Source organism: Toxotes jaculatrix, chromosome 8 (assembly GCF_017976425.1).
Source record: "Toxotes jaculatrix isolate fToxJac2 chromosome 8, fToxJac2.pri, whole genome shotgun sequence".
Taxonomy (NCBI): domain Eukaryota; kingdom Metazoa; phylum Chordata; class Actinopteri; family Toxotidae; genus Toxotes; species Toxotes jaculatrix.
The window spans coordinates 9,781,685-9,798,741 of NC_054401.1; the positions used below are offsets into that span (position 1 = coordinate 9,781,685).

The window sequence follows — 17,057 nt, forward strand, 5'->3', positions numbered from 1 at the left end:
AAACACCCAGCTGAAGCCACAGCCTGAAACAAAAGTGACTCTGATTTAAATTTGAAGGTTGGCAGTGTTTGATGTGAGGAGGAAGTGTGGATGGAAAGGTGGAGGAGATGAAAAGATTTAAGTTACACTATCACTCACCCAGCAGTCACATGGCTGCTACCAAGGAAAATGTCTCCACGAGATGAAGACAAACAGCTCTGAGGTTTCACCCACACACTCTCAGGTGTATCACTCTTTGTATGGGACTTTCTATCTATCGATCTAACCATTTTCAGGATAGATAGATAGATAGATGGAGTATTTGTATTAATCACAGTGGGTAATATTGGAATTTCATTGTTACAGCAGCAAAGTCACTCATGAATCTCATAAGAGACACATAGATAAATGGAAAAATAAATAAATAAAATCTTAACAAGAAACAGAGCTAACAGTGATAGTACCTTGTCAGTGTAAGTCTGGTGTAAGTTGTATATCAACTTGTTATGGCAATTTACTGGTATTGCATAGAAGAGTTTTGAGACCAAACGGTAAATCTAAATACACACGTATGTACATAATTTTATATAACTACAACTATGTTTTACTGTACTACTATATCACCCGCTCACAGGTACCCACAGAAGGAGTTATAGTTGTTGACAAGTACATTAATAAACCCTTAGGTTTGATTCCAACAATGTTGTAGTGTGTTACAAACCATTTACTACATGTTTATATACTACTGATTAATCCTAAAAGGGGACTTAAAGTAAAGTGTTACTAAAACCAGTAAAAAAAATAGTTGTGCCAATAAATGTTGAAACTTTGTGAAATCACATAGACAGAGTAGTCACCAGCTGTAAGACAAGAGAGAAATATGTTATCTTCAACCATAAGCATCTAATCCAGGGGTGTCAAACCTGTCCACAAAGGGCCGGTGTGGCTGCAGGTTTTTGTTCCAACCAATGAAGAGCACACAGTTTGACCAATCAACTGTCTGAAGACTGAGATCAGTTGATTAAATGAGTCAAGTCTGGTGTGCTGCTGCTTGGTTGGAACAAAAACCTGCAGCCACACCGGCCCTTTGTGGACAGGTTTGACACCCCTGATCTAATCAATGTCATAAAGTAAAAAGACATTCTTGATCAGGTTCCACCAATGCTAAGCTATTTACAATGGGCCAAAATCCCTTTGTTTGGCATTTGACGTATTATGCTAAAATATAAGGTGTTAAACAAATGTTTGACTGGCAGGGTAGGCCTGTTTCTACTTTTGGGGTAGTGCTGTAAGAATTGACGGCAAGGAAAACAAAGAAGCGAGAATGGAGGGGATGATTCACTTTCATGAATATCCATTTGAACCAGATACAATGTTACTAAAAAGCCTTGTTACCATACTAGTGATGCTGATCACAGTGATGATGCTGAGAACTGTGAGTTAGCTAGCGGCTGTATACGCAACTGACTAACTGGCAGTGACGGAAGAATGACAGTGGTTTAGCGTTGCAGTTTTGCTATCTCGGTTTCAAAGCAACAACTACAGATTCCATGAATGACAAAGAAGATATTTGTAAACAACTAACATTCACTGCAGTCTGTGGAGACTTATAATAATGTACATTACTGTTTATTTGGCCAAAAGCATTTCTTTAAATGAGCTTTATTTTGTACTACAACAAACTTCAAACAAGTCTTACAGATGCGACCATTCATGGTCCCGTACAATGGATCTCTAACTTGTGTATTCTTTGGTTTGCAAAATAAATAATGTTACATATTACTACACAGTGTATTTGAGGTGAAGTAGGAAACAGAGTGAAGTAAAGAGAATCCGTGGGAGGAAGTGGGTCTCCCTGTTTGCATCTGTCTTGAAGTTTCCAGGCTGACAGTCAGACCGCATCAAAGCCTGGCTTGTAGCTGAAGTTACATGATCAGCAGAGGAACTACCAAACTCTCCGCCTCCCTTAGCTTATATATAAACTTGATCAGCCCAACTTCGAAAAACAGATCACTGAACCCGTCAAGCCAAGAGGAAGACAAACTGAATGAAGTGGGGAAAAAATCCCATTCAAGCAAGAGGAGATTACAGAGAAATTTGTGGATTAATTTCAGAAGCAAAATAATGTTGTTGGAGTGTTGCATCTTTGGGATGATTACCTTTCTAATGACAGGTCATTTTATATATATATTTTTTTACATTTTTGATTAAACGGACATTGGATAGATACTTTTTATATTTCTTATTTCAAACCTTCTGAAATAAATTTTGTATGTTTTTCCCCAGGAGCTCGATGTGAGGTGACAGAGGTGTTTGCTGAAGCAGGCTCTGAGGCTATACTACCTTGTAAATATGACCCCACATCACTTGTCCCCCCTGCCGTCAAGTGGAGCAAAGCAAACAAAGGGTAAGACACAATGTTTTTCTTGTTACTCTTCACTTATATAAGTTGTTTTACTTGTTTCCTGTCCATCTCTAAACACCCTCAAATTCTTCTTTTCAAAGCATATACTTGTAAATCTATATGCCGATGACGGACTATTGTGACTTCTGTTACCGTAGCACTGTTTGGAGAAAGCAAAGGAGCGGTCTGCAGTACTGGGGCTCTAGCTGGACAGTGAATGGGACCCCACGCGTAAAATGCCCCCACTCCCTGTTTGAAAAAGGCGACTACGGCCTGCAAATCAACAACGTGAATGAGGAGGACGGAGGAGTTTACTCCTGCAGTGTGGAAGCTGGAGGCCGGGAAGTTGAAAATGTGGTCTATCTCAGAATCATGACAGGTAATAAACTTATGCACAGCTTTGAAATGGCTGTTTTGTATGTCTGTACATTCACTGCAGCAACTCTTGGATATTGAAAAACACAGATTGAGCTCCTTGAACTCACAGTCATTCCACCAGATAGTGAACAACTTTCTTAGCTTGAATTGTTGAGTATATGCTGAGAGACTTAAAAAACATTCATTGCAGAATATACATTTTATAGTTTACATAAACATTCTCATGAACTGAGGGCTCTCATGTCTTCACAAGACTGTATGTGATTTTCAGAGCTGTATATTCATGTCATTAATCTAATTTTTGCCCATGTCCTTTGCAGTGTCCATCGATCCACCTGTTCCCATATGGGGGAAGGACGTTTCAGTCACTTGTAACGTGACTCCTTGGCCTAACGGGGCTTCTGTGCAGTGGCTGTTGAACAACAGGCCATTTGTGCCTCAGACTCGAATCACCTCATACAGAGACACCTCTAAAAGCATTGTGAGGGAAAAGGCAACTGTGAGCCTGAAGGGAAAGTGGACCTGTGTAGTGGGCTTCAAAGGCAAAGAGGAGCACGTTTCAGCAACTCTGTCTGTGAAAGGTGAGTTTCTGAAGAAAAAGTACCTAGAGGACTCAAATATCATAAGAAATTGAGCTGTTGTGTGAAAAATTTTCAAGGCAGGTGGTCTTAAAAGTTGTCTGTTTTCTTTATTTCCACTTAAGGAATCATCCAACCACCCAATGACAACACCAAGGTGTATGCTGCTGTGGGCTCTGGAGTCACACTCCCCTGTGTCTTCTCCCCTGGTTTAACCCCCAATTTACCTGTCTGGAAGAAAGCTGGGTCTCTTTTTAAACCTGCTCCCGGCCACCCTCCTCTCTCATATTCCTCTTCCTCACAGCTCCCCTGGGATAAGTCTGCCAGTTTGAAAGAGGTTGGGTTTAAGGACGAGGGCAGATACACATGCTCTGGGACCATACAAGGACAGATTCTGACTAGAACCATCCAGCTCGTTGTTGCCAAAAGTAAGTATACATGGATTCAGTTTAAGCTTGAATAAAAACCCACTGAATCATTTATTTTTTTCCAACTATGATACATATTATAATACATTTTATTGTCTTGTTTTTCTCTCAGTTGAAAGCAGCATCACGTCAAAGAAAAAAGGCTCCATGGCACTGACCTGCCAACTGTCTGACACGAGCGAGGTCACCAATTATGAGTGGGTTCATGTGACCTATGACCTTAATGGCACCCAGTCAGTTGAGTCCGTTCAGAAGGGGAAGATTCTGAACATAAGCCAGGAGTCCGAGGCAAACCGGGGCGAATGGGTATGTCGGTTCTCCGGCAAAGAAGGAATTTTGGGAAACGTAACATACCATGTTCAACTGATGAGTAAGTTTTCTCCTCTTGATTTTGTTATTTATGCTGTATAATAATAAGATAGTGGATTGTCATATTATGACTTTATCTGATTTTTATCTGTTTTTCTTCACAGGTGGTGTTAGTGGACAAAAAGTGACAGATGTCTCACATAACACTGCCACCGTGGTTGGACTCAGCTTTCTCCTCCTTGTTCTGCTGCTTATTCTGGCTCAGATGTACAAGAACCACCAAAGGGTAAAGATTTGTTGTTTGTTCATTTAACCCTATATTCAATTTCACTGTACAATTGAGTGGGTTTTATTTTGTGGGATAATTCAAGTTTCTAAATTTATTATTTTTCCATGAAAGATGCAAAATCCTGAAATGAAGGAGATTATTGTCTTTGTTTTGAGATAAGTCACTTAATTCCAGAAAATGCTTTGCATGAAATTTGGTGAAAATAAAATCAACTTATCTCACTGACAGATTTTTTCATTTAATACAGAAAGGAGTAAAAAATTATATACAAGACTCAGCTGAACTGAAACAATTTAAAGCCCATGAATATACGTGGGCATTCGTACATTAGATCTTGAACTGTACTTCGTGTTCCTTATTTTAATAACTCTGCATCTCTTCTTTTCCACTCCACAGAGGAAAAGGATCTTTCAGTACCCCGCGCTGGAGACAATTGTTCATACTATCTCCAATGAGCGGGAGGAGAGAGAAAGGAGCCGAGTGAAAACATGAAGACACATTAAAGCAGAGGCATTGTGGGGGAAACAATTCGGTGCTAAAGTGAAATGTGTCTTCTTTATGCCTGCAATATGTTGGGAGACTTTGGTTTGCACAGGTTTTCAGACTTTCAGAGCAGACGTTGTAGCAGTATTGTTGTCATTGTTTTAATATAAATATAACTCAAATGTTGTATATTGCCCTGTTGTTTCAGCTGTAAATGTTTTAATTGTTCTGTGAGAAGATTTGTTTGCATGTATAGTACATATTGGAAAAAAATGTTTTACAAATAAAGTGGCTTTAACAGAAATAAATCTGGCTTTATTTATTACGGTATTTACATTCTGAAGCTCCCCAGTGAGAGGAAAGTTGTTACTGATATAAATTAAATATGCAGTCATTTATTTAAAAAAAAAATCATTATATGAAATACAACACTGACAATTTATATATGCATTATTTTAAAAAATATATTACATTATTCTACATTAATGATAGAATCTTTCAGTGATCATGAATTTAGAGTGATGAGCTGTGTTAACGGCAAACTAGAAGTCTGCTGATATGTCACATCCAGTAATGTCTGTTTTTTCTGATTTTCATAAAAGGCCTGTCCTTGTCAGTCTGTCCCTCTGAAATACACATTCGTAGACGTCCATCTGTGATCTCGGATTGTCAACTAGAGGTCTAGTTTTGGCTCACTTCAGTGTATAGTGCAGCTTCAGAGCTACACCTGACTGCACTCCCCGTCCTCTTGCTCTGAAAACCCATGAAAATCCCAAAAGGACAAAGATCGCCTGATGCCCTCCAGAAGCCCTTCATTTCCAGGGTTTAAATGATCCAGGACTTCATCATCATCAACACACCAGCCCGCCCAGTCCACATTTACACCTTCTGTAGAAACAACACTGAAGAAAGGGAGAGAGGTCAAAACTCAAGAGGCGTTTCCATCTTGCTAAAAAGTATAAAATAGCAGCAAGGAATGCTGGCATGCACACTACAGTGATGAATACGTCATGCATGGTGTTCAAGAATACAAAATCATTAGAACCTTAAATTAACAAAGGCTACTCAAAAAATACCCTGATAAATTATATGCTTTATACATATAACCATAAACAAAGTACTTCAAAAAATGTTTTAGCAAATCTTTTGTGAGGTGGAAAATTAGTTCAGTGTGTTAATTAAAACTAGAGGGTGCATATAGCCTGTTATGGTTAGAACCACAAATTACCTTAGTTTCCGTTCTCACAGTCTAATCCTCACTGAAAACTCATTTCAATAGTCGAGATTTGACAGCTTAAAAATGAATTTCCTAATTACTCAAGCCATGTGAAAATAAAATGTTGCATATTTATCTACATGCAAAATTGTGGCTTTCAGAACTTTATGAGCTGTGAAATCTTTAACCTTGATAATCCAAGGATGTACTGCTGAAGTCATACTTCAACCCTAACCCTTATCTGCTGCTATGTGTGTATGTCTGCTGCTATGTGTGTATGTATGTGTATATAAGACCCCCTCCTGTATATATTGTATTTCTTTTCCAAATTTATTTTTCCTTTATAGAGTGTATTTATTGTCTCCTTGTGACTGCTGCTACAAACGAATTTCCCCACTGGGATTAATAAAGTATCTCTATCTATCTCTAGCTATCTAACCCTAACCACTTCAATCCATCCATACATTAGCTATAACAATTCTTCTTTTGAGGGTCATGAATTGTAATTTAAACCTATCTAATGCTCCATGCAACCAATCCATACATTTCATAAGCAACAGGTGAATTAATCACACAATTAATTATGTATGAAAGTACTTTTCGACATACTAACCTGTTAATGTTATCGTCTTCATCTCCGTCTACAAGCTGCTCTTTCCATCCTTTACCCACTGTGAGTGCTCTGTGTCTCACCAGCCTCACCTCCTCCTCCCACTCTGTGTCTCTATCTCCATCACTGGGCGGTGGTGAAGGTGTGGTGGAAAAGGAGGGGGAAGGTGTTGGATATCTTGACCGGAGATTAGTCATTTTCATGTTTCGCTCTCTCTTTAATCCATCTCGCTCCCTTACTCTCTCTTTGGCTCTTTCCAAAAGGCCCTCCAGAGGTGAGGGTTGTCCGTTGGGAAAAGGTGTATCTTGTTCTTGGGGTAAAGTGTACAGGCTACTGGAGTGCGGACGAAGTTCCTGCCCTCCATTAAAGATAATATTAGGAGTGGAAGCACTCCTTTGGGTTTTCATTTTGGGCATTTTATTACTGAGGTTCACATCAGGCAATTCAGGCTCAGACAGTGTCTGGGGATCTGGAGAGACTCTATCTTGTATGTGCCAAAACATGCCTTGGTTCGGCTTCAGGGAGCCCAGCTTGAGCACCCGATGTGAATCTGAGCTTTGGCCAGAAGGAACAGAATTTCTCTTGCTGTTTAGGCTGTAGTCTGAGTTAGAGTTGGAGGAAGAGTTATTTGAAGCAGTCCAAGTCTCTCCTGAGCCCTGGGAGAACTGTTTGGATGTCTGAACTGAGGGGCCCTGATGGATGCTAACTGGCCTCCTCCTCCGTAACCCGGGTGACCTCAAATTTTTTGAGAACCCCCAAGCCTCTAAGGATGTCTCCATGTCTCCAGACTGACTGTTGCTGGTATTTCTCTCGATGTCCTGGTTCACAGTTCGGGAGTCTCTCCTTGTTGATGTTCCTCTTTCTCCTGGTAGCGTTTGCAACTCAGGCCCCTCCCTGGATATGGTTGGTTCATAAGGGAGTTGTAAAGTGCTATCTTCATCTGTTGGGTAGTCAACGTCTGGTAATCCACCTAGCAAAAGCATGTGTGGCCCAGTTGGATTGTATCTTGATGGATCTGCAGAAGCAGTAGAAATGAAAATGTCCAGATTAGGGGCAGAGTGTGCCCTGTGGTTAAAGGTCACCGTCCGGTCCCTCATCATCTGAGACTCAACTACTTTCTCTTCTTCCTCTGTGTGGTCGGTGTCTTGATCTCCTCTCACTCCCATTTCTATCCATTCATATCCTTTGACTGCTTGTTGCTGACCAGCAAAGCTCTTACGCACTGATTTACGATGACTGTTGCTGGGTTGAGACTGCCAAAAAGGTAATTCAGTGTTGTTAGAGGCCACATCATCTGCAGGTTGATACTGTCCCTCTGCTTCTTTATATGCCAAAGTCCCATTTATTGTTTGGGGGATAATAAGTTCATCTACAAAATGTTCCCCTCTTGATTGTGGGAGAGTTTGTTCTTCTGTCTCCATATCTGTTTTGGCTTCTTTAATAGGTTTAGTCTCCAGCTGGATTTTCCAATTTTCCAGTTGTCTGTTGCTCTCTGCCTTTCTCAAGTCCATCAGTGTTTCCTGACAAGATAAAAAAAAAAAAAGAGATAAAAAATAAAGCATTCAACAATTAATGTGTTATTTATGATACTGTTTCATTAACAAGACTATGAGTCTACAGCCATGTTGCCAGCTCTGTGAGGCTCTACTTAGACTAAGTGGACCTGTGAGCTAAATGTTAACATCAGTGTGACAACATGCTCACAAAGTTAATGCTGATGTTAAATAGGTCAAATGTTCACCTATTTAGCTTAGTGTGTTAGCTTGCTAATTACCTAATTAGCGCTAAACACAAAGCACAGGTAAGGAAAGGTCAGACAATTACACGAGTCCAAACAATTAATCCTGTATGGGACATGAATATGTATATATCTATATGTTTAACCTGGTTTTAAAGGATGAGCCGGGGAGGATTGCCAAAGTCAGCAGGATTTATCCTCTGGGTACAATGAATGTCTCTATAATATTCCATGGCATTCAATCATTTCATTCCAAAGCGGTGTACTGACTGGCAAGCCAACCAACAGACCAACACTGCCATCTGTAAAGCCACACTGGTAGTGTAGCTAAAAGCTAAATGAGACTACTATCCTAAGTTTTGGCGAGAAATATAAGTTTCAAACCTTTGCCTGGTGGATGGTGGAGACCCACGTGGAGCAGCTCTCTGAGGTGCTGGCTGAAAATATGTAGACATTCATAGCACTCTGAAGTTCGCCTACCTCCACGAGAACAAATGAACCTGGGGGATGAAGAGGAATGATAATGGGATCTTTTATATATTAAATGTCTTGGCTCAGTGTCTAAAAGAAAATGTTACTCACAGCCATCTTTCAGTGCTATGCAAGAAGTTTTGTCTAAGGCCAGAGGAGGTCGAACCACTTTCAGCCTCTCTCCTTTCTTCTGGACTTTGGTCATTAAAAGCACATCTGAGAAAAGTAGAGCCACCATCTCCAGCTGCATACCATGCACAAGGAAACACAAGAAAGTGAAAGAAAAGCAATGAAAAGGATGTTCTGAAGAGATTAAAATGTACTGTAACTGAGTGCACAGGCTCTGCTCACCTTGCTGTCTTTCCTGTCCCGAATCTTCAAGTTCTCCTCCAACAGCAGCTTACGTACGACATCAGGGCCCACTCCTCTGATGGGCAGTGTTAGGTCAAACTGACAGATCTCGCGAAGATACTGTCAAGGAGATTCATAATGAGTTATCATCATATTAGAGCAGATAACAGTATATTTTGGCAGAAATATATATTCAGTATTTTCATTGTTGCCTTACATCTGAATTCTCACCTTGTCTTCCCTCCAAGATTTCATACAATACAAAGAATTGTTCACAAACACTGACATGATTAGAATAATATACCAAAGGCAATGCGCAACAGAGAAATAGGATTTCACCTGTTTAAAAGATGAGTTTAACTTGCTGTTTTATATCATGTTAATATAATAACATACTTTTTGTACACGGCATTGCTCTGATTTATGACACATGAATCTGACCAATCAACTCCCCAATTTTCTATTTATTTGCATATATACATACATACATACACGGTAAATATAGAGCTAGTTGAGCTTGTACTATGAATCACTCTGCCCAGCCTTGTGGGCTGTGTATTTTATTGTGTAGTTTCATTGCAGAGTTTTTCGCAGCAAAAAACTCCAGTACCCAGTTAGTGTGAGTAATTCCATGATTGAGGCACATTCTATTACATTACATTTTTACATTATACAGAATGTGCACAAAATCTCAGCTTAGTTTATCAAAAGTGTCTACAAAAGGCGTTCTGAAGAACAAAATATTTTACCTTGTCAATTTCTTCATTTATTCCCTCCACTTCATATCCCTCCACCCTCTGAGCAGAGATGGTGAGAGCAAGTTCCTCATCTTTTAGCTTCAAATAGTCATTGATACTATTCAAGAAACTGTTTACACTGGACAACTGGAAAGAGGAAGGATGGTTTAGTGTGCGTCAGTGGAAGTTTTGCTGCTCTGTAGGGGACAAACAGGTTTGATGATTTAGTAGAGCCAGATCCTCACCACGCCTCTGAGTATGTGCTGCACATGAGGGTCCTGGGTGGTTTTGAGCACAGCTTTAAGCAGCAGCGGATACTTTGTGATCCTCTGATGGGGTTTGGCCTGCATGTCCCCAAGCCGCATCCGCTCACACTGAGGATGAGTCTCCACCCACTGGACAGCACACAAAAACACAGGAACATAGCCTCAACTCATTGCTTTTCAGATGAAAAGTTAATGCATTTTTATTTCACAGTGCCTTGAAATTTTTAATAAAATAGAACTGAAAATATCTGAAATAACATTATCCTACAGCAGCCTAAATAGATCTAGTCATGTAGATGATTCTGGTTTTAGTTATCAAGGTTTAAAAAAAGAATTTTACAATTGCGACACAAAGCAGTGGAAAATTAAATTTTAAAAACCTTTTCTTCTGTTCACCTCCAGTCTAGTGGAGGGGTGGCAGAAGACACGTTTTTTTTACTTCTCAAAGCCCTGACAAATAAAAAACACATATACTAAAACAAGAACTATTGCAAGGGCAAAGTGGGATGTTTTTGTTTTTGTTTGACCAGACCCCTCAACACCCACCAAGTGCCATTTCCGGGTATAATGTGTCTGTTAAAACTGTTAAACAAGAACATATCACCTCCCACTCAGGTTGACAAGTGAGAGAACATTACATAAATGAAAAAACACACTGAATAGACACTTGCTGTACACAGCAGTGGTATATGGCTCATGTACCACAAGATAGTATTGTTAATGTTGTAGGGTGCTGTGTGCATATCAAAAATGCTCAGTATTTTAGGCAGTAAAAGGCCATTCCTGTGTTTGGTTTTCCAGGCTTAGCATGTGAAGAGTTGCAGGACAGTGCTGCTTGTCTTGCACTCACTTTTCCCATAAATGTCCTGCACTCTTTTTAGTAAACTAGAAATCCTTCAAACCACTGAGGCTGAATCATTTGGAGCAGACGTTGGTGTGACAAGTGGTTGCCCATCAGGAAGTGGCTATGACAGATCGCCCACAAGGTTATGAAAACATAGAGCCGCCATCAATAACAGAACATTTACTCATTACATTAAATTCCATTCAGGCAATAACTGGGTTAGTGTGCACAAGTATTTCAGTGTATTCTTGTGAACGCTGTGCATAAGGATGCTGCTTTATTGTACCTGAATGAAAGTGAGGAAATGTGGGTTGCTCTCCATCTGCCTGCGTGTGAACTCAAGATTGTTTTCTTCCTCCCAGCAGTAATACTGATAGGCAGAGAAACGCTCATGGAACTGAGGACAAAGAGAAAAGGATGATTAATGACAAAGTGAAGAGATCGCCATTAAAAGTAAAAGGCCTGCACTTGAAATTTCACACATAAAAATCAGCTTAATTGTCAAACGATGGCTAACTGAATATTTTTTGTATGTCTTCAAACATGTCTGAGTGTGTTTTTCATATAATATAGTGCATTATATTTTATGTGTATTAAGTAAAAAAAAACAAAAAAAAAAACAATAGAACTGTAACAGAAAAATTAACAGCTTAATGCATGTTCAGAGAGCTACAGCGCAAGTGCTCAGGGCTTTTTTTTTAAAGAAACATTTAGGGTTAGGGGGTGTGCATACTGAGTTGTTTTTAGTTTTTTTTGCTGACGGGCAATAGCACACTCATGAATGTGCTTGTAATGCATCTTGCAGACAGTGAGCTCTTACCTGCAGGCAACCAGCCTCTAACCTCATGGGGTCAAATGGCTTGCCTGTCCTCCGGACTTCTTGTAACATGGGATAAATCACTTCTTGCCAGAACAGCTGGTGTGCACTGAGGATGGATGGGAGGTTGGAGAAAAGCAGCTCAGGGGACACCTGTCACAGGAGGGAGTCAAAACAAAAATTAAAAATCATAGTCTTAAAGTTCAACTCCCCTGCTATGTGTTATTTTCCATTGTCTCAGTGGAAATGTGTTGTGCTGAATTTTCCATTTGTACTTGTCTGTTGTATTTTGTACCAGTTTGAGCGGATGTTCTCATCTTGTCAGTCCATGTATCTCAGTGCATGGTATACAGAACAGAACATGGTATACAGAACAGAATGGAAAACAGGCCTGCAGATTAAGTTTGCTGTGCGTTTCCAGTGTAGATGAGGCTGCATGCTCTGCAGACTGACCTCTAGGAGAAATCCACGCTGTTGTAGGTTGACAAGAGCTGCAATAACCAACTGCGAGAAGTAAACACAGCTTTGTTAAACATCCTGTGGAAAATCCCTTGTCAGCTCTGACATACATAAAATGAAATCTGGCATTTAAATGAAAGACTACAGCAGCACATAGAAAGTGGTATCTTACGTCTTTGATGATAATTAGCTTGTTGATGTACATGAGTTCAGTGTAGACAAACTCCCACAGTGCCTCCTGCTGGTGTCTCTGCACCTTAGACATGGTCTGATCATGAAAATGACAGAAAGGAAGAATTTAAATGTAAATGTGATGTGGTGATAGTCTATATTTTCCTCACTATCAACAAATTTCATGAAAAGAACAAAGCCCAAAAAAAATGAGAACTAGCTTTATCAGGCTTTTGCTGCAAAGGCATTAATTGCTAGTAGAATAAATTCATTGTTTGATGTTGGTTTAGGAATTTGTTCGTCAGAAAGGAAGGGCCCGTACTGTATGACAGTGCACAATTTCTGTCCAGCTCTTCTCGAGTGTTGTTCCTTGACTTTCCTCCATCCATCTCCACTTTAGACTGTCTGGTACGGCATAGGCCTCCAGCTCCTGCTTTAACACATCCAGCTGACCTCGCTCCTGAAATATTGGAAATAGACAGTAAAATGTAGAAGAAAAAGTGAGCAGAAAAAAGAGAGGAAAATCTGATGTAATAATGAATCAGTAATTTCTTAGAAGTGATCATCAGCAGTTGTTGTGAGTACTTGTGGTTGGTCGTTACATCTTAAAGTATGTCAGAGGAGCAGAACAATTATTGCTGTGTTTAATTTCAGTTGTTTGAGTGGGTGGACATGGTTATAACAAGTCTGTATCTGTTTCTGAGCTTGTCAGCATATAGTGTGATGAGCAGGATATATCATAATACCTCAGACGTTGGGTTCTTGTCAGACACTCCCTGGTTGAACAGGACCTGTCTCAGTGCTGCTCTGGGTTTGGCCCCTGCAGATGTTCCTTTACTCACCGTTGTAAAGTCAGTCACCACCTTCTGCTTGGTCCGCCTCTGGAAAGTCAAACATTTGTACATTTCAAGCAGTGCTTTTCAAGCATGTTAGACAATCAGTAACACACTAACAGAATAGCTCTGTACAGTACTTTGACTTAAATTAAAGTGGTATTTTCAGCAAATTATACTTAAAGTAACAAAAATGAAAGTATTTTTTTTTAATAAAATGGTTCGCTTCATACTGGGATTTTATAGGACTTTTGTCACTGATGCACCAGTGTGTAAGCAGAATTTTTGTTTTTCCAGATCAAGGTAAAACTGATTTTAACTAATTTATAAAGTGCTGAGCTGTTTAATGTGCAAAACCCTCAATCTTATAAAGACATTTCTGTCAGTAACGGAGTTTCATGAGAAAATAAAACTATAAAGACTTAAATGACCTGATAAGAGGGGAATTTATTTTTCACTGAACAATGCATCATGTTTTAGAAGCTTATCAGATGTCTTGAACGGAAAAATAAGCCGCAAAGTATGTTCAATATTGTAGCAACGCGCCACATGAATGTAGTAGAGTAAAACATACAATATTTCCATCTGAAATCTAGTATAGTAAAAAAAATGGAATTACTAAAGGAAAGTACCTCAAACTGTACTTGAATTAACCCAGTTAAAGTCCACTACTGGAAATGCACTATCACATCGCTTGCCTGATAGCCCGTGTTGAACTTCTGTTTGTCTGCTGACCCCTTGTGGTGATGATTTATGTCTGCAGCTGCTGTTGTACCATCAACAACATCCGTCTCTTTGCTTTCACTGTCTCTCCGCCTCTCCCCGTCCACACTGTCTCGCCATGGCACTGATCCTTCTTCCATTGGTGACTCATTTCCTCCACCATTGTTTACATGCGGTGCTTTTGAGGAAAGGCTGAAGATAAGCACACAAGGTTACTCATTGCCAAAATAAGGTGACCAGTTAGAAGAAAAGGTTTTACAAGAGAGGCATAGAGACGGGAAGGTAGAATAGAGAGACGTTGTTTGCTTTGCTATCATTTAGTTGTCATTTAGTCCTTTTCAGGCTAAAACTCTAATGATGCTGCTTCAAACCACTGTTTACACATTATATTATTACTTATTTTATTACGGATACTACTTATAGCTTTCCTTGCTTTGTTGGACCAATGCCTTGTTGCATGGCTGTTTGGTTTCTTGATAACAGTAACTACTCTGTGTGCCTTTAAATTGCACCCTGGGGTCAAATAAAGTGTTTTTGAATTTGAGTTTGAATTTACATATCATAGATAAACAAACAAATATAGATGACTGTCATCAAGTTGTTTCAGATACTATCTTCTTGGCTTCTGACCCTTCAAAATAAAGTCATGTCTGCATGTCAGAGGGTGCATATGTCCACTGGTTAACAGTCCAACTATAAACTATATCTTGTTTTATCTACATTTAGTGTTAATTAATATTTATTTTTACAGGAACAAGGTGTTGCATAAATCAGTCCCACATTACACATGATTTATGTACTAAGTTAGTTTGCAATATTTCTCACTAGATGGATTTTAAAATGCACAAAACACAAACAATCGTACAATAAAACTGCAATAAAACCAAGCCATAGGCATCAGACCAGATTCATGGATTCCAGATTCAGATTTCCTTTAGGATGATCTCAGTTATGGCTCAGTTTGAGTTTTGTGGGTAATCAGTTCCTCACAATGAAAAGACGTGTGTCCAAATGAGGATTCACAGAACATCACGTTACAGTTTTCCACAGATGCACACTGTGTACCACCAGGATTTGTTTAATATGAGCAAACTTAATGAAATGATCAGAACCTAATACACTGCACTGATCCCAAAGTTGCAAAGAGCCTCAGAATAAAAGCTTTAACTGTCAAGCAGGGTGCTAACAAACACATAGAATTTACAAAACACAAAGAACACAAAGAAGTAAAATAATTAAAAAAAAAAAAAAAAAGCTAGTGAAAGTTTAGGGGTGAAGAAAGCAAGTAACAGTAAATTAAGCCATAAGTATTTGTCTCACTGACTCTCTATAGACTATCACATAGACACAGTAAATAGCAGGAATGGGTCAGGTGACCAGGCTGTAAAAGAAGCAGAAGTCATAACTAATGTATATCTTACAGACAGTGACGCTGATTTAACAGGAAACTTATAGTTTCACATGGCTGCAACTCCACTTACACAACTGTGCAGGCCATGGTGTCACTCCAGGACTCATTTGATATTTTCCCACAAAGCTGACATCACAACCTCCAGATTTAGGTTACAGCGAGGAATGTGTCTCTGTTTTCAGGAAGCTTCTGTGTCTCAATGAAGTATTGTGAAGTATTTCATAAGTTACCGCTATGGCCATTTGAGAAATGCCATTTTTACGTTGCTGGGTTAGTGATGTTGCTCAAAAGCAGCAGGACGAAAGCTACCCAAATGTGCCGTGGGATTACAGCTGTGGTATTCCTAATCATATTTATACAGTTTTAGAAGCCATGCTAAAAGCAAACACACTCAGAGGAGCAAACACACTGCTGTCAGGAACGCTGCACTAATCTGGTCATTCTATTTTGTCAGACTTCAAAGGATTGACGCAAGTGCTTTCATCATGGTGTCATACCTGTTTACAATCACTGTCTGTCTCCCACAGTAACACACCGAGATGTCTCAAATACAACTGTAGTTGATTTGTAACTCTTTGGCCCAATTACAGGTTGACGACAAAAACAGGGCTCCTGGCAGTTTTATAGATTCAGCAAATGAACAAATCAAATGCCACAGAACAGCCCACAGATCCACACAGAAGCTTTAACATGACTTGCTGTGGTGAAGACACAAGATAAAATGTTCCTCATGAGCGCTGTACTCCTGTATATTCTTTAACTACCAGATATAATTCGCAATAGATAAAATAATAGACCTTACCTGGGCTTGGTTGAATCCATTTCGTTTCACACAGTCATCTTTGGTTTCTGTTAGCTTTCTCCTCCTCTCTCTTTACCTAGACGGGTCCCTCCCTCTCTTCCTTTCACCTGCACCCCTGCCCTCTGCAACTGGCCCGACAAGAACAACTGGATTCTGCAGCCAACAAATCAGTGCTCAGGGCTGGTTAATGTGTCGCAGTTAAAAGTGCTTAGCGGAGGCGGTGACTGATTTCTTTGAGGGTGATCTATTGTTGTTTCATGTCAATCAGGCTTATTGATCACCCTGAGCAAACAGGAGGAAATCGTTTTGAGAGGGGTGAAGAGGGGTCTTACGTGTTTTCATGCGTGTAAGCAGTGGTTGTTTTTGCATTACATAACAGAAAGAGAGCCATTGATATGAAATTGACCGTGAGAACCGTGGTGTTTGATTGCACAGTAAAAATGGTAAGCAGAGTAGAGCATGCAGGTAAGATGAAGTAAGTTATGGGGAAGAGGACGAGCCAAAAGAATGTAGCTACAGGAAAGAAGATGGAAAGACAAAGACTTGACAGCTGATTCCACGGGTGATTTGATGTCATTACAAATGATGATTAAATGTTAAAAGCTGCATGTTGGAATGCAGACTGGCAGGGTGCCTTAAGTTAAATACACGATTACATCCTCACCTAACATTCAGTTCACATTTACTCTTCACACATCCGAACCAGATCATGACAGCTGCCTGAAGCCTCCTGATAAATTTATGATAAAATTCAGCTACA

The 17,057-nt window shown here is 39.7% G+C and overlaps 2 protein-coding genes across 2 annotated transcripts; one reads left to right on the forward strand and one right to left on the reverse strand.

Annotated features, from left to right (window-relative positions):
- Nucleotides 1-1,971: 1,971 nt before the first annotated feature.
- On the forward strand, nucleotides 1,972-5,148 carry LOC121185802 (lymphocyte activation gene 3 protein-like). The gene is made up of 8 exons (XM_041044244.1): nucleotides 1,972-2,152; nucleotides 2,266-2,386; nucleotides 2,542-2,762; nucleotides 3,082-3,342; nucleotides 3,465-3,767; nucleotides 3,880-4,137; nucleotides 4,241-4,362; nucleotides 4,762-5,148. The coding sequence occupies exons 1-8, from the start codon at nucleotides 2,104-2,106 to the stop codon at nucleotides 4,855-4,857; spliced, it is 1,431 nt and encodes a 476-aa protein (XP_040900178.1). The 5' UTR covers nucleotides 1,972-2,103; the 3' UTR covers nucleotides 4,858-5,148.
- Nucleotides 5,138-16,404, reverse strand: plekhg6 (pleckstrin homology domain containing, family G (with RhoGef domain) member 6). Its single transcript, XM_041044155.1, has 15 exons — nucleotides 16,298-16,404; nucleotides 14,060-14,276; nucleotides 13,275-13,409; nucleotides 12,851-12,988; nucleotides 12,530-12,625; nucleotides 12,352-12,402; nucleotides 11,902-12,051; nucleotides 11,368-11,478; nucleotides 10,217-10,366; nucleotides 9,984-10,118; nucleotides 9,235-9,354; nucleotides 8,995-9,127; nucleotides 8,797-8,912; nucleotides 6,678-8,194; nucleotides 5,138-5,750 (listed from the first exon to the last, which is right to left on the reverse strand). The coding sequence occupies exons 1-15, from the start codon at nucleotides 16,315-16,317 to the stop codon at nucleotides 5,570-5,572; spliced, it is 3,270 nt and encodes a 1,089-aa protein (XP_040900089.1). The 5' UTR covers nucleotides 16,318-16,404; the 3' UTR covers nucleotides 5,138-5,569.
- Nucleotides 16,405-17,057: the final 653 nt, after the last annotated feature.